Below are 21981 nucleotides of genomic sequence, written 5' to 3'. Positions count from 1 at the left end.
ACATGGGACACGAATGGGAAAAGCATGCAGGGTGTGATAATCTTTCCCCCGATCATGCTATTACCATGTTTTAATCACATTTTCATGATGCTTGCCTCCTCCATGTGATAGTGTCCATAGACACTAGGAGGACAATGCTTAGCTGCTTGTTGCACTTAAGAGAGGGGAAATACTTAGTTGCAGGTTTTTTTTGTTTTTTGTTTAGATGTAGCCACTTTAGGCAGATGCTTAGGGCTTACTCAAGAAATGACGATTTTAGGGACCACCCACACTACACAAACTGAACTTTGGTACATGGGCCAGGACACCCCATTTACGATTAAAGATAATGTTTACCTGGAAAAAATTAACTGTTATGAAGATTATTCTCAAAGTAGAGAGCAGTAAACCAACACACAGGAAGAAAAGCCATGTGGAGAATAACTTAAATTATGGTAGCCTCTCTATCCTGGTACTTTCCAGCTTTGAATTGCAACTTCAATCAGCCAGCATAGTCAAACTGAAGAATCATAGAAGATACAGTTCAAAACATCTCAAGGGAAGTGAGCTTGGGTTTCTTCACATCACTTTATTATACAGTCGGCCTTCCATATCCACAGATTCTTTATCAAGAAATTCAACCATCCATAGTTTGAAAATATTCCACACATGTATAGATTCCAAAAAGCAAAGCTTGATTTTGCTATTTTACTTAAGGGACACCATTTCACTATGCCATTATATTTAATGGGACTTGATCATCCATGGATTTTGGTATCCTCAGAGGGTTCTAGAACCAAACACCAGCAGATACCAAGAGATCACTGTACTTGGATGAACCAGGAGAGGGCAAGCCACATTTCCAGCAGTAGCCAGAAGTATTTACCTGTGCAGAATTAAAGTTGAATTAGCTAGTGTACCACTTCCTACATTTGATGCAACTGCAAAACTTCTTAACCCTGTGCTACAGGATGAATATAGCTGGTTCTGAATTTAACGTGTATTTGGCATCCATACCTCTTTGTATTCACTGATCCAGTAGAGTCTACTGGTTATGTAATCCAGAGTCAATCCCACAGGCTCTTCTGTCATTAGGATTGCAAATATGTGCCTGTCAGAACCATCCATCCCTGCAGCTTCGATCACTGTTCTTCCTTTTGCACCACGATTCACCCAATACATGTATCTGGGAGAGACGGGAGTTTACCAGACAAGGGAAATTGGAAGTATAATCCAATGGCAATCTGAACGCAATCATGGGGTTTAACGTTATTGCGCGATAGACCGCCACACACAAATTCGCCAAGGGGAAGTCAGTCTGAGCGCAATCATGGGGTTTCATGTTACTGCGTAATAGACTACCACATGCAAATTCGGGCAATGGCATGCTATTTTTGGGCAATGGGAAGCCAGTTCGAATGCAATTCGCATTCACGTAAATTTGCTGAACTAGTTCTGGCCCCACTTTCTTTTCATTTGAAATTAAGAGAAATTCCTCATGTGTGTTAAAGTCCACAGTAAGTCAGAGCACAAACAAATTGCTTTAAGAATTGCAGGAGCTGTGTTTCGAATACTCCTGACCTTGGTGACCAACGATTTTTGTCTCATTAGAAGCTAAGCTTTATAGTCATTTGTTTTGCTATCCATCCCTGCCCTACATTTTCAGGTTAAAGATCTGAACAGTTTTTGAAACTCTAGGCAGATCAGTGCTGCCACTGAGCATCTGCTCAGATTACCTTTTGCACCACCAATCTACAGTATGTACAGAAAAGTTGCCCTTCCATAAACTTTTGTTTTATCATAAAAGTTGTAACACTTGGTTTCTACGTACACCAGACGATGCCTGAATATTTTGTGGAGACAACAAGAGGGAAGAGGAGAGAACAATCCCATTTGCTCCCAGCACCTTATGAATAATTAGCTTATACAAATGGAAAAGTATGAGTTATCATTGCACATTTATATTTACTTTTTCTCCTATAACTGTTCAGATGTTCAGTTACTTAGTTTAAACCAACATGCGAGGCGGTGAGCATGCTAGCATCTCCCCACATGCATCAAATAACATTTTAGAGGAATATGGGGGCTAATGCAGTTGTCCTCTTTGTGTGCCAATTTGAAAAGGGTAACAGAACTCATAAATAGCATTTGCATCAACAAAAAGCATTCAATACATCTTTGCTACCCACACATCCAAATGCATTTTCAAGCATTTAATTACAGTTAAAAGCACTACCAGCTTTTTCAGAACCCCTCTTCTCCTTGTTTAGCCTTCCATTTTTTCGTATCCCTTGAAATCTATTTTTTTTAAAAAAAAATCCACTTTGTAGAACTGCTAATGTGGTTGACTTGGCAGCTCTATTAAAAGCTACGTCCAGTGCAAAACAGAAGAAACTACAGCATTGCATTGCTTTGACAACCTTAATGGGTAGGCCTTCTGAAAGATGACAGCCTTTCAGATAGCCACAACCTCAAAAGTTAGGATTCTTCCCTCTGCTACCAGATCACATATTCAGTTCAGAGACTCAAAGTCAGGCCATTCTAGACAGAATCTCTCACAACCCAGTTATCACATTCAACATGGCAAAGTGTGGTGTGTCCCCAGGCAGCACACCTTGGATGCCATAAAAAGCATAGCAGATCAGCATTCATTTTGGTTATTATTTTATTTTTGCTTCCACAAAAGGGAAGAGGAGTGGTTCCAGGATTATTATCTTTTTTGCCTGATGTACTAGAACAAGTTGGCTTGTCTTTAGGAGTATGTACCTTTCCACAAGTGGGGATGGAGATGGGTGTGTGTACAACTTGCTACTTTGCCTCAGAAGGAAATCCCTATTGTCATGCCTATTCTGATAATCTTACCTTTTTTCTGGAAATACATTTAGCTGTTCAGGCGCCAAATCCTTCTCCAGGATCTTCACATATCCTCTACCATCACTCAAACCAACAGAGATGGAATGAGGATTGCTGCTGGTCCAATACAGCTGTCCTGTGGTCCAGTCTACAGATATGCTGTTGACATCTCTTACATCTACAAATAGGATTACAGAAGTTCAGATATTTCATGCCACATTTTCATGGTTTAAGGAAACAATCTCTGACTACTCAGTAGGTACTAATATGCCCAGGCTACCCCACTCTCCATGGAACGGATTATCAAAGAACAGCTACCTATATAAGAAAGTAATACAGCTCTCCTTGGGAGCATGAGAAGCACAGATCCCCATACTATTTTTGGATTGTACAGTATTTTATTTGCCATGAGTCTTTGAACTTTATCGCACCCGTTTTTGTCTCCGTTATGGGTACGGAAAGAGGACTCCCGTTTTTGGCCGGTCGCACACACACACGAGCATCCTCTTTCCATACTCATAAGGGAGACAAAAACGGGTATGATAAAGTTCCTAGTTAACCCATGAAATGTGGAACATATTCCTTTCACATCTAGCTCTAATGCTGGAGTTTAGAAATAACAGGTTTTGTCCAAAGAGGAACAATCCAGAATTATGGCCTCACTGTTATTCACTGTTTATTCTCCCTGTTACTCACCAAGTCCATTATTTTACCACAGGGGTTCCCAACCAGGAGTGCAAGAGTGGCTCATGCCCTTGAATGACAAGTCCTGAGTCATCAATACTCAATCTTTTTGAGTATTCCTTTAAAATGCTGAAGAGATGGCATGAGTTGGGTGAGGATTAGGAGAAGGAGAAAGGAGAGGCCCCAGCTTTTAAAATTTATTTTAAAAAAAACACATTAAAAATAGTCTTTAAAAACATCACATTTTACCAAATTTTCACTTTAACTACATGAAAGTACATAATGTTTCATGTACATTTAGACTGTATATTCTCCTATATTTTAAAGGTATAATTTTAGTTTTTCTAATTTTTTTATTTCAAACTATTTACCATTACATTAAGTAATATACAGAAATTATGATTAATGAGTAAAATTAGTAAAAAAAACATTACTAAGGGGGGGGGGTACAGACCACCCCAAAAGGGCTTTGTTTTGCTGCACGGGGAAGCTGCAGCGGACAAACCGCATGGCTCCCTCGCACAGCAAAAAGAACCCGCAAAAGTGGGTTCTTTCTGCGGTGCCATAATGGCGCACTCGTGACATCATTATGGGGGCGTGACATGCAGACGCTACGCGCCTGTCGCGTCAAAATGGTGACGCTCGTGTACAGGGCGCCGCCATTTTGACACCTTCGTCATGTGCTAGGGGTGAGGCGTGTATGGGTGGTGCGCCCTCGGCCAACTCCTACCACATGACAAGGGTGCCCTATAGGCCCGTCTGGACAGGGCCAAGGATTCTGTATGGTGTAGGATGGCAGGAGGTCAGTGGGGATGGGGTTACACCAGGAATTACTGCACCAGGTGACACCATCCCTAGTGATGCACTGTCTAGAGGTGTGGGGCATTGAAAAGGTTGGAAACCACTACTCTACCACAATAAGCCAAACAGGAGTTTAGAGCCCAGCCCACAAAGTCTCGCTCTTTGGTTAAAGACATCTTTAACACCATTAAATGCTCTCTAGCTCTTTTACTCTTTGGGAAAACACATGTAGACAATCTTCTCTATTCTGGCTTCAGGGATTCTGTTAGGTTAAGTAATGTTTAACTCTTAAGTGTTAAACAGAGCCAGTCGAGTTTACTAAGCATATATTTAGACACCAAACAGTGACATATGCTTTATTTAAACAGAGCCAGTCGAGTTTACTAAGCATATATTTAGACACCAAACAGTGACATGTGCTTCTTTTTCTTTAAGGAACCCAAGGCAGTGTCTATGGATCTCTTAACTTTAGTCCCACAACCACTGTGAGAAGTAGGTTAGACCAACTGGTGGGATTGAGTGCATAATTAGCCCAAGGATACTTGGTTAGCTTTACAACTAGAACAGGGGTCCCTAGTTGTGAAACTTAAGCTTCATCTCCTTGGTTTTTCTCAAAATAATATAATGCATCAGTGCAGCCTAACCAGTTCTTCTGTAGCCTTGGAAAAAAGGGAGAGTGCTGATAAATCACATCTTAGCTTAGTGTACCTAAAAACACACTAAAGGCTTACCTGGATAGAGGACTCTTTCACTTTTTCCAGATGTATAGATATGCAGCCTCTTCCCTTCATCAACCCAATAATAAGTTTTCCTTAACAAGTCATAGGCAACAGAACCAGCTGTTGTCTCAGTAGAGACTAAAGTCTCTAACTGGAAAGTTTTGATATCCAGGAGAGCAAGTTCATGATCGACAGCTAGCAGTACCTTTGGAGCACCACCTGGAAGACATTTTTTTTTTGGTTAGCCCTGGTGCCAAGCTGTCCCCTTTTCAGTGCTGAGGAGCATCATTTTGGTGTGGCCAAAAAAAAAAAAAAAAAAGCCTAGGAGATACATGTGGACACTAACTGTACATTACAGCACTGAATGGGGACGGCTTGGCGCCGGGGGACGACATGGGGCCATTTTGAGGATGATTTGCTGTGCAATAAAATCCGTTTTTTCCCCAGTTGTGCTTGGCCCCAAGCATCCCCTTCCCGTTCCCATAACAGGGAAAATAATGTGTGTGATAAGTTTCTTATACTGCGCATTCCTACCCCAATTATGGCTAATTTTTAAGATGACAATACAACCACACTTTGCTCACAGCAGCCGTTATGGCTCTTTTCAAATCTGAAGCTTTCACAACCCTATACTTTAGGACTTGGGAACCCATGGCCCTTATGATTTTTTTTAAATCCCAAATCCTATCAGCTCTTGAATGCTTGGCCTATGCTGAATAATCCATCAATATCTAGAGCATGTATTTGTCATGTGTTTACCAAATTTACAGTCACAAAACAGATTGAAAGGGTGTTTCCTAGCCTAAACAAATGCAAGAGAGCTACTGACTAAAGTCTTGGATAAAAACTGTTTTGTCAGTTCCAAAATCTATCTGCCCTCAATCATGAAAGGTACTCTTTCCGAAGGATATACTCTGGGACATTTCAGATTACACCTGAGCCTCCTTGTACAAGAACATTCACTTCTACAGAACTGTTCCTGAGTATTTATGAAAAGCTAGTGTGTCTTGTCTTTCTTCCAAAAGCCTTGATCCATGGCTTACCTGCAGCCTCACAAACCGTTTCACTGGACAGCTGATATCCTTGGACGCAATCACAGGTAAAAGAACCAACTGTGTTCTTGCACAACTGGCTGCAGGGACTGAAGGGCAGAGCACACTCATCAATGTCTGTAAATCAATAAGCAGAGCAAGAGCCTTTAATGCCATCTTCGAAGAAAGGTGAGATATAAATTCAATAATTAAAAATATATACAGTGGCAGGAGTTGTATTGCTGGGTTTGAGAGGCTGTTCTGCATTGCCCCTCCCCATGCAGGGCCCTAAAAAGTTGTCTTATTCAGTCCAGGGCCATTCAGCCCCCCACAAAATGTGGGGGCCATAACTTATCTGCAAAACGTCCAGTAACTTCCTCCCAAAGCCTTGGGAGAATGCCTGTCTACTGATCATTTTGCTGCATTTTTTAGTCTTTCGCATACATCTTTTTCACTTGTTTGAGACTGATTGAAAAAGAACCCTGGTGGTGCTAAACAGATGATGGTTGTAAAGTGCACTCATACAAAGTGTTTCACATACACATGCACCCCAAACCTGGGATGTCTGCAGGTACCTTTGGAAGACCTGCCCCCACTCCCACCCCCTAAAAAAAAGCCTAGGAGATCCATGTGGACACTAACTGTACATTGCCTGGTTTGTGCTACATAGAGATGCTCCTTTAGACTAGGGGCATCAGTGGACTTAAGGCCCGATTACAGGACCCCTCCTGGATACCAAAACCTATAGATGCTCAAGTCCCATTAAACACAATGGTGTTGCAAAATGGTGTCCCTTATATGAAATAGCAAAACCAAACTTTGCTTTTTGGAATTTTACTATGTTTTCCAGTATTTTCATGCCATGGATGGTTGAATCTATGGGAAAAGAATCCATGGATATGGAGGGCCAATTGTACTAGAGGGAGAGAAGAACTGCTGGACCTGATCCCGTCCCCCCCCTCACCAGTCCGTTCTCCTTTTGTGTCATGACTTTTTAGATTGCCTCTGTTGTATGCCGCCCAGATTCCCAGTGATTGGGCAGCATATAAATAAATCCTATTATTATTATTATTATTATTATTATTATTACCTTCTCAGATTATACCATCTAAAGGCCTTAATTTATCAGAAAATAGACACCTTGGTAGGTCAAGAAAAAAGGTTTATATTCCCTGAGGGAACCTTGCCTCTGCATACCCATTTAAGAGAGTTGGAAAGGTCAGTCCAAAGGGGGAATAGTCAAGATAAGATTCAAGAGTCTGGACATCATCGCACATGCCTTATCTTGTTGTTTTCCCAATGGGCTAAACATGTGTTTAAATGTCAAAGACGGGTCTTACCACATTCTCCAGTGACTGGGCATATGCATCCCATATGCAACCCTGGCTTATTTTATGGCTTTTTGTCCCTGGGAAAGTCTGGACGAAAAGATGCAGGATAAGCCTGGGTTGTATACAGGCTGTGTATGCTCAGCCAGTGGAGAATGTGGTAAGAACTGTCTTGGACACATAAACTAGTGTCAATCGCATCGGGAAACCAATAGGATAATAAATAAATAATAAAAATTTTATTTATGTTTCCCCGCCTCTCTCATTGGATCTAAGCGGGGATACAGACTAGATAAAATCCAACATATATATAGAAATCTTTAAACAAGTTACTAACATTAAAATCTCAGCATATCAATAACAATTATCAGTTAAATTACCAGTTAACAATACAATCAGGGAATAGAGCAGCATCTCTTTCTGGGAACATGTCAGTCAGTATTTTATATCATATCGTGGTAAGCTTGGCGGAAAAGCTCGGTTTTAATCGCTTTCTTGAATGCCTGTAGTGAGGTCGCCAGGCGGATGTCCTCAGGAAGGCTATTCCACAAACTCGGAACCCTTATAGAAAAGGCTCTTTGCGGAGGCATATTTGGGATTCCTTGTTTCCAATAAATTTTTACCCAATGATCTAAGGGTGCGGGGCGGATTATAAAGGGAGAGGTCGTCCCTTAAGTAACTTGGGCCCATGCCATGTAGGGCTTTATAGGTAATAACCAACACCTTGTATTGTGCCCAGAAGCTAATAGGGAGCCAGTGAAGATCTTTCAATATAGGTATTATATGGTCAAACCTTGAAGAGCCGGTGACCAATCTGGCTGCCATGTTTTGTACTAATTGAAGCTTCTGAACTTGGTACAAGGGTAGCCCCATGTAGAGCGCATTACAGAAGTCTAGATGATAGGTTACCTGAGCATGTACCACTGTTTCAAGATCCCTTTGGTCTAGGCAGGGTCACAGTCGACGTATCAACCAAAGTTGATAGCGAGCACTCCTGCCCATCTCATCTACTTGAGATGACAACTGTAGGGACAAGTCCAGGAGTACTCCTAGACTGCGAACTTTGTCCATCAGGGGAAGTGTGACCCCGTCAAGGATGGGTGGACAAATATCCTTCCTTAGACCTTGGGGACCTATCACTAGTACTTCCGTTTTCTCTGGATTCACTCTGAGTTTGTTTTCCCTCATCCAGCCCATTATCAACTTCAAGCAGGCGTTCAGAGGAGAGATGCCTTCCCTTATCACTGCATCAGTTGGAGACATAGAGAACCATATTTGGGTGTCATCAGCGTACTGATAACACCTTGCCCCATGTGTGATAATGTCCTCTGTAACCATCTGACAGAACTGAACCTACTGCTCTTTTTTCTTGATCCTAGGTAGCAATGTTGCCCGCTACATCCATTACAAAGCTGGCATATGTCCTGCCAACACTATTATACCCCATACTATTATATCTCATTACTTTTGAGTCCCCATAACCCTATACTCACTTCCTGACACTTTAAAATACTAGGGCTTCACTCTGCTTTACTTCTAAAGCCAGGAACTATATACAGAGTGAAAAGCTGTAAGACTACTGCAGCAGTAGCTAACAATTAGGAATTCTCTACAATTCCATGGGGATATCATCAGGGCTCCTAGGGGGAATGTCTACTTGCCCATTAAGCTATGAAATACAGTTTTCATGCTATTCTTGGCAAATATTCCATTTCCTAATTTTGTCATGGCACCCCAAAACGTTCTGTGGTGTGTCCACTTTGACTGAAAGCCTACAGTTTTATGAGACTCCTCTTTAGTCCTAAATAAAACATGCCTATTTTATTTTACCTGTACAGTTTTGACCATTAGCGTGCAGACTCCAGCCTGGATCACATGAACACCTCACACCCCAGGAAGTCTCCGTACATTTGTCCATGCATCCTCCATTGTTAAGAGAGCAGTTTTTGCCTAGAAGTTCAGAGCAAGAGTTAACTGCTTAGAAAGGTATCAGTTCTATTGCGTAGAATACTAGTTATTACAAGCTTTAGAGAGGAGAAGTTTCCTTACCGCAAGTGCTGGGCTCATCTGTACCATCTACACAGTCTGCCACTCCATTGCACACTAGGGACTCCAGGATGCATTTCCCCTTATCACAGTTGATCATTCCTCCAGGGCAGGATGCTGTGTTCAGAAGTCCAATTTAGTTAGAATTTTTGACACTGCTAAAATGTGCTTTGTTTTATTTATTTCCAAACAGAAGAACACAACAGATAAAAGAAAAGTACAGTGGGCCCTTGGTATCCACTGGCGTTTGGTTCTAGGATACCCATGGATACCACAATCCATGCATGTTCAAATCCCATTAACTATAGTGGATAGTAAAATGGTGTCCCTTATATAAAATGGCAAAATCAATTTTAGATTTTTGTAATTTATATATTTTATGAATATTTTCACGCCTTAGAATAGATGCTCCAAGCCATGAATTAAAAAAATCCATAGATACAGAGAGACAACTGTAATCTGAGACCAAGACAATAAATCCTGCCAAAGACCAGTGGTGTGTTCAGTCTGAGACTCATTCGCTTCTATGCTGGACAGAGTTCATTATGCTGGCCAAGTGCAACTGCAGCCAGAGGAACCCATTTGATACCCAGGCACTAGAGATGCTTCATGTGAGATTCATTCAAGATGCTGATCAAGTGTTTTAACAGTTTCAACCCTGGATATGTGTCTAGTATGGTCTTCTGAGGTAAATAGAGCTGAGATAACAATGCTGCATTCTCAGCAGAAGTTGGTATCAGCTTTCCTAGGCATTCAGTTAAGCTGGCCTCCAGTCAACATTCTTTGTTAGTAAGTTACAGGTCAATTAATAGTTGTGTCTGTGTAAGACCTCTGTAGGAAAGAATTATCCTTCATTTCCAGCTGTCCATTCACAGTAGGCACTGTTAATGTTAATAATAATAATAACAATAACAATAATAATATGTTAGGCCTAGTCTGAATTGAACCTGCTATACTGTATTCTTAAGTGTTAAGACAGTGTTCCCTTGGTATCCACTGTGGTTTGGTTCCAGGACCCCCCACCCATGGATACCAAAATCTGTGGACATTCAAGTCCCGTTATATACAGTGGCATAGCAAAATGGTGCCTCTTATATAAAATGGCAAAATCAAGGTTGGCTATTTGGAATTTATGTATTTTTTAATAATTTCAAGCCATAGATGCTTAAATCTGTGCATAAAGAATCTGTGGATATGGAAGGCCAACTGTATATACTGATGGCAAACTCAAGGTAATCATTGAAATGCTTGTACAGAATTTCTCATGTAAGTTTTTAAATCCCTCAGCAGCGTGGAATTCCACATGTTTGGGGTCAAGAAATTGCTTCCAAGGTGATGCCTATTCAGGCTTTTGAAAAACTGAATCTTAATGAACTGGGTACTTTTAAGTTTGTCATCAAGAGTAACAACAACAATATAAAAATAACTAAATACTTATATCTGACCTATCATGGGATTAACCCAGCTCATCTACTAAATGTTGTGATCCCACAGCCTCTTAATTCCCACTACTCCAAGGAGCCTATGCAGGTTTAAGATATAGAATGTTAAAATGAATACTCAACAGGCACATGTTCTAACCACGCCACATTGCTTACCACAAACTTCTTCATCTGAGTTGTCTCCACAGTTGTCAATGCCATTGCACTTCCAGTCTTCCATAACACATACTTTGTTCTTACATTGCCACTGGCCAGCCAGGCAACTATTTGGAGGACAGTTTGCTTCATCTGAGCCATCTTCACAGTCCTTATGCTGATCACAGATTTCCCACGGATCAATGCATTGATCACTTCCTTGGCATTTGACCTTTTTCTCTGCACAAACTGCAATGATATTAGAAGAGGTTATTTCTTCAGAGTTCATTCATGTGATCTGTGGTTTAAACACTGTCATTCTCACCACCAGCCACTAGAAAGACTTTTGTGAGCATTTTAGGGAATTTTTCATCTCTTATTTTTTCAGTTTTGGGGAACAATCTGAGAACTACATGTGGCCCATAGACAGTACTTTCCCCTTCTTAGTTAGAATCATGAAGCAAATATGGGCAACAGCAACAATAAAGCAGCCTCCAGACATCCCTGTGTTGTTCAGTGAATGCCTCCAGCACTCTAAAAGATGTGAACCCATACCCACACTTCAGCATTTTGACTTCATAATTAAGAAAGGTTATTCTTCCTAAAATAGCTTTCACTCTGGCTAGTCAGGTATATGTGGAACAAGGACAAACTGGGTTCAGAAACAGCATGGATGAGGAGAAGAAATGGCTCAAAAACACAATGAACATCCAGGATTCAGAACAAGGATGTACTCATTCAGAAAATGTCTTCCAGCTCTGATATTCAAGCTGTTGATTCACATGATCTCCAGCATGTTCCAGTTGGTTCTGGGATTGATGCATCTTTAAACTAATCTGCTTGTGAGTGCAAGTGTTGGCTTGAAAAACAAAAACTTCTGTATCCCCAGTGTTGAGACAAGCATCACAAATGAAGCCAGAACAACATATCCTACTCCATTATACTATTTAAGAGCTTGTACCATGCCTTCCTCTAACAGTGTGCCCTGAAATGTTGAAGAATGCCAGCATTAATCCCACTTCCTTTTAATAATAATAATAAAACTTTATTTATATACTGCTTTTCCAGCAAGATCAAAGCGGTTTACAGGTACAGTCAATATATATGTATCATATTACCATCTTGAAGGGGAGAGAGGCCTGGCCTGGAAGACAAAGAGCCCTCCTCCAACCACCATCTTGAGGGGGAGAGAGGCCTGGCCTGGAAGAAAAAGAGCCCTCCTCCAACCACCATCTTGAGGGGGAGAGAGGCCTTGCAATTTTTTGTATTGTTTTGGAATTTTATTGTACACCGCTATGATCACTGCGGAATAGCGGTCTATAAATAAAAATTATTATTATTATTACCACACAGTGTAAGTATAATTATAGGTACAATTCAATAATTCCAATAAAATATTAAAAACATGGTATAAAACAATCATTTTAGTCTCAGACCAAATAGTAGAGCCGTTATTAATTTTAGTTTAGATGATCTGGCAGGTAGTTCTACAGTTGCCACATGCCGAGTAAGCAGTGTCAAGGCAGACAGCTTAGTTCTAGATATGTTTGTTCTGAAATAAATCCCTGTGTTCAGTAAACTTTACTCTGCAGTGCTCATAGGGACTGCAGACCTGGTATCAGAAGAAACTGGCACACAGGGCAAGGACTATCCAACCAATCTGAAGGGAAATATCCCATGTTCTATTGGTTTCCTATGCATCCCATTTTGGGAGGCAAGCAGGATATAAATCCAATAAATAAATGTGTGAGCAGAAATTAGGGTATCTGCTGAACAACTAATCCATTGAAATTCCTATGCAGAGTGCTTCCATGGATTCAAGAACTGTACTGCTGGAACACAAAAAGTCAGAGGACTTTTTCTTCAGCCGCCCCTAGACTGTGGAATAACCTGCCAGAAGAGATTCAATATTCTGAATTTAAAACAGCATTGAAGAACAGTTTCTTCCAGCAGACTTATCCAGATGATTTTTAAATTGTGAATTTTAAATGTGGATCTTTTAAATATGTGGATATGTTATTTGTCATTTTAAACTGATGTGTATTTTAACTGATGCCTTTTAATTGATGTTGTTTCTCTGTTCCTTGTCATTGTTCCCTGCCTCGATCCATTGGAAGAGGTGAGCAAGAAATTATTATTATTATAAGTGTTGGGCAAGTGGCATCTGTGTCACATATAGTAATGGATTTCTTTAGCTACCTGGCAATTTTGTTTAAATGTTTTGTCTACATACCACAATTCTTTTCATCGGAGCCATCCATGCAGTCACTGATTCCATCACAAAGCCAGGAGACAGCAATACACTTTCCATCATTGCACTGCCAGGCAGTGGGATCACCATGACATTCCTCATCTGAAGAGAAGAATTAAAGTCAGTCAAGTATGTTTCACCAAACCATTTCCCTTAAGTTTTTGTTTGACTCATCCTGTTTCGGATTGGTGTTACACTCCCCCTGAAGATGCATCTTCACAGTCTGAGTATCCTTCTGGACTCGTTCTTGAATCTAGAGACCCAGATTTCTGCAGTGACCATGGAGTACATTTGCACAATTAAAGCTTGTGCAACAACTGCAACTGTCCCTTCAGATGACTATTCTGGCCAGTGGCACATGGTCTGGTTGTATCCCATTTAGGCTATTGGCAAGTCACACACTCTCAGCCTCAGAGAAAGGCACTGGCAAACCCACTCTGATCAAATCTTGTCAAGAAAACCCCATAATGGCTTCATTTTAGGTTCACCGTAAGTTGGAAATGACTTGAAGGCACATGACACACACAAAATGCTATACAGGAAGCTGCCTTGAAGATTGTTTTCAGAAATTTCCGCTGGTATACAGAGCTGGTATAAGGAGACTATACAATGCCCCCACTACAGCAGCTTTGGTGGCTGTCAGTCTGTTTCTAGGCACAATTCTAAGTACTGGTTATGACCAATAAAGCTCTGAACAGCTTAGGTCTAGGCTAACAATCTCCCTGTATGATCCTACCCAGGTCCTGAGATCCTCAGGAGAGGTCCTTCTCTCAGCCCTACCATGGTTGGTGGGAAGGTGAAAAGGTGTCCTCCTTTTCCAGGATATGTCCTATATTTCAGGCTTCTGTCCAGGAGGAATTCCAAAATGCCCTCCATTTTGAGCATGAGCAAGAAGCATGAATTCAGATTTATATGAGTGTTTTTTGCTTTGATTTGGTATCCTGGTATCCTACATTTTTGTTGAATGTTCTACATTTCATGGTGCCTTGTCCTCCTTTGCAAGTATACTATTTGGTCACCCTGGTTGGTGGGGACATAAGAGAGGGTCTTTTCGGTGGCTGCCCCTAAGCTGTGAGTCTGAATTGCCTTCCTAGGGAGGCAAGAATCACCCCTTCCTTGCTATCATTCCTTCACCAGGCAAAGACCATTTTATTCCAGCAGGATTTTAAAACATACAATTTTTAAAGGATGGCATTTTTTAAAAAGATGGTTCTGTAAAAACTAGAAAGCTTTTGCCTGGGAGGCCACCGCTACGAGAAAAACAGGAGCCAGCAATATGGAGGAAAGGCCACAGCTTTATTAAGCAACCAGCTAGCAAAGTAGGGTTGGCCCAAAGCATGAGGTCTGGATCTGGATCATCATACAACCCGCTGTTGTATGATGAACCGTAATACCTGGTAACAGCCAGGCTTCGGGATGGCCTAGGAGCTAAGAGAACGTCATATATTCGTCCATGCAACCATCCGATTGCATGTATTTAATCAAACCCCTAGTCACCAGGATACGCTGTCATGCTGTGGCCCCCACAATGGCCACAACACATGCCCTCAGCGCTCCCGTGTCCCAAAGGGACTCCCGAACCAGTGCTACGCAGCCCTGGAAACCACACCCACCAGATCCATGACCTATGCTGCCGCGACAAAAGGCCATTCCACAGGAACGCCTTCCGCCAATCCTAACATTGTGTCCAGTTCTGGGCGCCACAATTCAGAAAGGACATTGAGAAACTGGAGCATGTCCAAAGGACGGCGACAAAAATGGTGAAGGGTCTGGAAACCATGCCCTATGAGGAACAACTTAGGGAGCTGGGGATGTTTAGCCTGGAGAAAAGAAGGTTAAGGGGTGATATGATAGCCCTGTTTAAATATTTGAAGGGATGTCATATTGAGGAGGGAACAAGCTTGTTTTCTTCTGCTCCAGAGAACAGAACCCGGAACAATGGATGCAAGCTACAGGAAAAGAGACTCCACCTCAACATTAGGAGGAACTTCCTGACAGTAAGGGCTGTTCGACAGTGGAACGCACTCCCTCGGAGGGTGATAGAGTCTCCTTCCTTGGAGGTCTTTAAACAGAGGCTGGATGGCCATCTGTCAGGAATGCTTTGATTTGGATTTCCTGCATGGCAGGGGGTTGGACTGGATGGCCCTAGTGGTCTCTTCCAACTCTACGATTCTATGATTCTACCACCCCAAGCACAAAAGTCCAGCACCAGAGTCCAAGGGCAGGCAGCACAGCCAGTGAATTCCCTCAACCTGTACCAGCCCATCAAAACTGAATCTGCAATATTCCAGATAGTGACTAAGCAGTTGTCGGACCATTTTGAATGTCTTCCACATGTTCAGGAGGAAAGCCCAAATGCCAAATAGCCATCAGTAGCACAGATACATCTGGAATCACGGCAATAGGTATCTATCACAGCAGAAAATCCAAGATCTGACAATTGGTAGGCAAAACCGATCCAGGCCAAACAGCAATAACAAGCAATCCCTAAGAGGAGGGCATGTGGGTGGAAAGCAGATAAAGCAAATGGAAAGTGAAGGCAGGACATCAGCAAATTAACTAAGGCCCCCAGATCTTTTGGCATCAGAGTTGGCCGATCCATTCCAAATGCCAGCAGTTGATTGGGCAGAGCATCCAGATTGGAGGCCCTGCTGGGAAGCCTGCCCAAAAAGAGTCAAGCCTGTAGCTCTGGGCCCCACAACAAATTCCAACTCCCAGAATAAAATAGCCTGAGCCAGGAAAGAGTCCAGCCCAAAGCTTTGGGCCCCCAGAAAACCCGACTCCCATAATTCCATAGCCAGCAAGGAAAAAGCCAAGCCATAAGCTCTGGGCTCCACCCACAAACTTTAACTCCCATAATTCCATAGCCAACCAGAAAGGTGTTATGCCTGAGCTGTGGGCCCCCAACAACTCTAAATCCCAGAAATCCTTAGCCAACCATAAAGAGTCAAGCTTTGAGCTCTGGACTCCACAACAAATTCAAACTCCAGAATTCCATAGCCAAGAGCCAGGAAAGAGTCAAGCACAGAGTTCTGGGCCCCACAACAAACCCCAACTCCCAGAATTCCATAGCCAGCCAGGAACAGTCAAGCCTTGCCCTCTGGGCCCACAACAAACTCCAACTCCCAGAATTGCATGGCCTGCGCCAGGAAAAGAGTCCAGCTTGAGCTCTGGGCCCCACAACAAACTCCAACTACCAGAATTCCATACCCAGCCAGAAAGAGTCAAGCTTTTGTTCTGTGCTCCACAACAAACTCCAATTCTAAGAATTCCATAGCCAACAGCCTGGAAAGAGTCAAGCCTGGCACTCTGGGCCCCACAACAAACTCCAACTCCCAGAATTCCATAACCAGCCAGAAAGAGTCAAGCCAAGTGCTCTGGGCCCTCAACAAACTCCAACTCTCAAAATAGCATGACCTGAGCCAGGAAAAGAGTCCAGCCTGAGCTCTGGGCTCCTCAACAAACTTCAAATCCCAGAATTCCAAAGCCAGCCAGAAAGAGTCAAACATTGAGCTCTGGGCCCCACAACAAACTTCAACTCCCATAATTCCATAGCCAGCCAGAAAAAGTCAAGTCATGTGCTCTGGGCCCCACAACAAACTCCAACTCCCAGAATTCTATAGCCTAAAGCCAGGAAAAGAGTCAAGCCTTGAGCTCTAGAGCCAAGCAGCAGATGGCATCGAGCGGCAACAGCAGCGAGCAGCAAATGGCACCGAGAAGCAGATGGCACTGAGCAGCAATAGCAGCGAGCAGCAAATGGCACCGAGCAGCAGATGGCACTGAGCAGCAATAGCAGCGAGCAGCAAAATGGCTCCAAGCAGGAAGCCATGTGGCCTTAAATAAGCCAGTATGTGGGAAGAGACAGGAGGGAAGTCGCCCCGCGCCCAAGGCCAGTCGACGAATCGCCCGCCCTGGAGGTCCCAGGGAGACCATAGAGAGGGACCCCACGCCTCCCGGAGAGGCCTCGGGAGGCGGATGTCCATTTCCACCCTGGCCACCAATCCCAGGCCTGAGCACCCCAGCAAGGCACACTGAGGCACGACCAAGCCCGTTTGCAGCCTTGCAGCGCCAAAGCTCCCGGAGGCAACACGGCCTGCCTGATGAATCGGGCGGCCACATATTAATTGCATTTTTTATTTTTCAAATGTTTTTTTAAATTGTTTCAGTACCATGAATTGAACTCTAATTGTTCACTTCTTGTATGTTTTTAGTTTGGGTTGTAAGCCACCTTGAATCCCAATTTTAGAGAAAGGGTTGGATATTATTTCTAGCAGTAATATTTATTGCTTTTTGTGGGGTTTTCAGGCTATGTGGCCATGTTCTAAAAGAGTTTCTTCTTGATGTTTCACCAGCATCTGTATTTATTTTTATTATTATGATTGTCCAAAAGGACCCTCTTACTTTAGGGTGTTTTCTAACCAATCAGCATCCACAATAGATATGTTTCAATAAGGGGTAAAAGAATGCTAGTGAACAGGTAATGAGACCTTATTGCTCAGGGGCAAAATAGCTCTTTTCCCAGGTCCAGTTCACTAAAGCCACTCGTAAACATGCAAGCAAATGATGTGAAAGTATTCAATTACATATAAGAAGCAAATGTAAGAACAATCTATGCTGCTTTGTTGTGAGTTAGCACCAATGCAGTGCCAAATGCTCATGGGGCAAACTGAGGTACAGGTCAGATCCACTCAGCATGCCAGGGATTTCAGGTGCTCGCCTATGCCACCTGTGGCATTGAGAAGGATTTCCTATCAGGTTTATTAATATTCACTTAGGGACCATTCAGACTATCTTTTACCCCAGATCAGAACCCGGATTAACCACAGGAAGATCATATTGGCCCCGATCCTTCCACAAGCAAAAACAAGGCTTTCACACCCATTCAAGGGCAAATGCCCCTTGGCACAAGTCTTTTGAAAGCAGGGTAAAAGCTGTATCTTTTGGGGGGAAATGGGTCCGGCAAATATGAACTTGTCCCCAATCATGTTCAGGTCAAGTTCAGGGGAGGGATTTAGGTCAGAGGGGGGCGGAACATGCCTCCCCTTCATTGGGGCAAAGGATAAGGATGAAGGAGCCGGAGGAAAGAAGGGGGCCATGAAGGGCAGACTCGGAAGGAGGAGAAGGAAGGAGCAGGATGAAGGGTCAAGATCAGAGTAGGTCAGAGGGAGGGCACAGAATGGAACAAGTCTCCCTCTCACAGGCAGCTTTCTCTCTTTTTATTTTTTATTTTTGACAGACTATGCGAATGCTTTTTGCTACAGGGTGATATGTATAGATAGCTAGAATGTGTGTGTGCTTGTGCTACATTTCCCTTTCATTTGCTTGCTTCCAGCACGGCAGCTCACTTTGCAAGAGGCTTTTTTTCTAAATTATTTTTTAAATGCAAAAATACTACAATGCGAATGTTACAAATGTTTCTCTTTTAATTTGGCAAATTGATACAGAATGCTTTTGCTACTGTATGTGTCTGTAAGGAATTCTGGGGTGGCTGAGGGAAAGCAAAGGATGAAAAGATGGCATTCCGAGGTGAGGAATTTATTATTATCATTACTGCTATTATTACTGTATGTGTATGAGCCATTCTGAGGTCGCATGGATTGCATTTTGGGGTTGAAAACGGAGGCAGAGGTAGATCCATAATCTGTAGTGACCCAAATACACACAACACACACACACCTGGAGGTTTTTAAATTTGACAGAATATGCGCACCCTGCTGCCAGTTTTTTTTTTAAAAAAGGAGGGGGAAACACCCAACCGATTGCCCAATTGCTGTAGGAAACGTCACCTTGACGAAAGTGGAACTGAATTTGATTGACAGCAAAGGAGCCTTCTTTTAAACTGGTACCTGCAAATGTGAACTCTCCGCAAAGAGCTGCAATGGCTATTCAGGGTTAAATTACCCTGATTAAAGTAAATTATAGTGGGCACTTGTTTCCGGAGAGATTTGGGAGGAGGCGGATCTGCCCGGTCCCACCCAGGAAAATGGGCAAGTGGGAATGGGGCCAACTGGAAAAGAGAAAACACATTCTCACCCCACTTGGCTCTTCCAGCCAGCAGAAGCACCCAAACAAGGCAAGAACCCTTTCTGTCTGTGGATTACTTATCATCAGTTTGGAATCAAGATTCCTATCTGCTTGCTGTCCTAACAAGTCAGAATCACAGACAGGGTTTGTTCTTGGCTTACGATTCCAGCTTGCAAGGAGTCCCTGTTTAGATACAACACTGAAAAAACTCTGGATAGAGCTTTTCTGGTATGCTTCATCACTCCCACAAGTGCATACAGCCAAGTGAAAAGAGCATGACCAGTGTGCAACAACATGTTTCTCATAAGTCACGATGCTGACTGTCCACTGCATGAAGAAAGGGACAACTCTCATCAGATTAATCTAAAGCAGGGGGTCCCAACCTGGGGGTCGCCTCCCCTTCTCCCCACGGGGTGCCGGCGCTGGAGCAGGCATGGCAAGGGGGAAGGGGACGGGGCTCCCTCCTTTCCCTTCTCCCTGCGAGTGCCCGCGCTGGCACAGGCACGCGCAAGGAGGAAGGGAATGGAGGAGGGGCCCGGCCTCTCCTCTTCCCTTCCTTCCCGCGGGTGCAAGCACCCACGGGAGGCAGGGAATGGAGGCGGGGGTCCCTCTCCTCCTCGCGGCTGTCTGACACCCCGCGGGGAGGAAGGAAGGGGAGGGTCCCTCCTCCTCCTCTTCCTTCCCGCGGCTGCACGACAGCCGCAGGGAGGAAGGGACGGTCAGGGCTTCCTCCCCTCTTCTCTCCGCGGCTGCCAGGCAACCATGAGGAGAAGGGGAGGGACTACAAGCCCCAGAGGCCTTTGAGGCCGGAAGTCCTGCCCCTTCTCCCCTGGTGGCCTCCTAATTGGTTGGGTGGCTGGGAAGGGCGGGGTTCTGGCCGCAAAGCTGCTCGGGGCTTGTATGCAGCCGAAAATCTCGCCCCTTCCTGGCCTCCCAACCTATCAGGGGGGCCACGGGTGGGACTTTCATCCCCAATGGGGGTCGTGGCCCAATAAAGGTTGGGAACCGCTGATCTAAAGCATTGTGCCTGCCTCAATCAACTCCTTAGCCTCTTGCTAATGAGATTTAGCTACAGGGGAGTGGAGAATATGGCAAGAATTTCAACATTCACTCACAAATGGATCAGATGATCCTGGGCTACTTTGCAGATCATAGACCACCCTATACTTCAAAAAATTCTGTGCAAGACACTTAGGTCCCCTCAGGTGACAAGCAGGACAGATTCAACATCAGTGGGATAATAAACCCACTATGGGTTTTGCTCTGAAACTGAAAGCAAGGTGACCCAAGCCCTGGGCAGCTTGCTATTAAGGATCGCAAGTTTTAAAACAAGTTAGGGGTACTGTATTGTTTTAACTGAACTATTTTATTCTTTTAACTTGAGGTCTGAATTGAGTCAATACTGTGAATAATTTAATTCTATTTCAGTAGTGTATTCCTTTTTGGATACAGTATTTGTATTATATTGTTCTTTTGAATTGCAAGTCACTTTGAGTCCCAATTTTGGGGGGAAACATAGGTTACAAATACTATAAATATGATGACAATGATAATGGAAGGAACATAGTTAAAGGAAATTTAAAGAACCTATTCTAAGATAGCTCCTGTTAAGCTCACACTATTACCCAGAGTAAATCCACTACTCCACCAACATCAAAGCTGCCCACTTTGCCTTTCAAAGCAGTGCAAACAAAGCATAATCTGGAAACTCCTAATGGAAATAGGGTTGCCATAATTCTCTAATAATAATAATAATTTGTTTTATTTATATACCGCTATTCCAAAGATCATAGCGGTGAACAGTAAGTAAGCTAATTAGCAAGTAAGCTAATTTGCCCCCAACAGTCTGGGTACTCATTTTAGCGACCTCGGAAGGATGCAAGCCTGAGTCGAGCTTGGGCCCTTTTGCTGGTCTTGAACTCGCAACCTTGTGGTTTTGAGTGAATGGCTGCAGTGCAGGCATTTAACCACTGCGCCACCAGGGCTCTACTATAAACCAGGACAAAATGTAGGACAAAATTTAGACCAAAATATAGGACAATTGGATAAAATTTAGACCAGAATGTAGGACATTTCAGAAAAATGGAGGACCTTACATGTCCTACATTTTGGGCTAAATTTTATCCTACAATTGTCCTATATTTTGGTCTAAATTTTGTCCTACATTTTGTCCCAGTTTATTGTAGAGAATTATGGCAACCCTAAGTGGAAAGAGACTTAGACAAGTGTGTACACATGGGACAAATAATCCGGGCATATAGGCATTCAGGATGTGACAAAGAGGCTACCAGTTTCACTTATTACCTGAAACAGGCTGCCATAAACAATAAAGGCTACTGCCAAATCTATCCCCAAATGTTTATTAGTGTTGTTGTGTGCCTTCAAGTCATTTCCATTTTCCAGCGACACCAAGGTGTTCCTTTTTGGATATTTATATTGTATTATTCTTTTGAATTGTATCATGGGATTTTCTTGGCAAGTTTCTTCGGAGGGGTTTGCCATTGCCATCCTGTAAGGCTGAGAGTGTGTGACTTGACCAAGATCACCAAGTGGGTTTGCATGGCAGAGCTAGGATTCAATCCCTGGTCTGACTTGTCATAGTCCAGTGCTCAAACCACTACTGGCCATAAGTCTCTATATCCCATCACTTGCTTATAAAAGTGTCTTTCAGAGCCATCTTATTTCTGA

General features: G+C 43.1%; 1 protein-coding gene across 4 annotated transcripts in view; it reads right to left on the bottom strand.

Moving 5' to 3' along the window:
- LOC121924304 (low-density lipoprotein receptor-related protein 2-like) overlaps positions 1-15256 on the bottom strand; it is a 63599-nt gene extending 48343 nt beyond the window's left edge. Inside the window, exons 1-9 of one of the 4 annotated variants that reach the window (XM_042455644.1) lie at positions 15240-15256; positions 13252-13371; positions 11040-11267; positions 9445-9558; positions 9226-9345; positions 6080-6205; positions 5049-5255; positions 2842-3010; positions 997-1165 (exon numbers count right to left, since the gene is read on the bottom strand). In XM_042455644.1, coding sequence (XP_042311578.1) covers positions 997-1165; positions 2842-3010; positions 5049-5255; positions 6080-6205; positions 9226-9345; positions 9445-9558; positions 11040-11267; positions 13252-13279 — 1161 coding nt within the window. In that variant the 5' untranslated portion in view covers positions 13280-13371; positions 15240-15256. Of the gene's footprint in view, positions 1-996; positions 1166-2841; positions 3011-5048; positions 5256-6079; positions 6206-9225; positions 9346-9444; positions 9559-11039; positions 11268-13251; positions 14966-15239 lie in introns of those variants that run through there. The other 3 variants (XM_042455641.1, XM_042455643.1, XM_042455645.1) reach the window with 3 other exon arrangements.
- Positions 15257-21981: the final 6725 nt, after the last annotated feature.

This window comes from Sceloporus undulatus, chromosome 2 (assembly GCF_019175285.1).
Source record: "Sceloporus undulatus isolate JIND9_A2432 ecotype Alabama chromosome 2, SceUnd_v1.1, whole genome shotgun sequence".
Lineage (NCBI taxonomy): Eukaryota > Metazoa > Chordata > Lepidosauria > Squamata > Phrynosomatidae > Sceloporus > Sceloporus undulatus.
The sequence above is the reverse complement of the archived record's forward strand: the minus strand, read 5'-3'. Positions and strand labels throughout refer to the sequence as shown.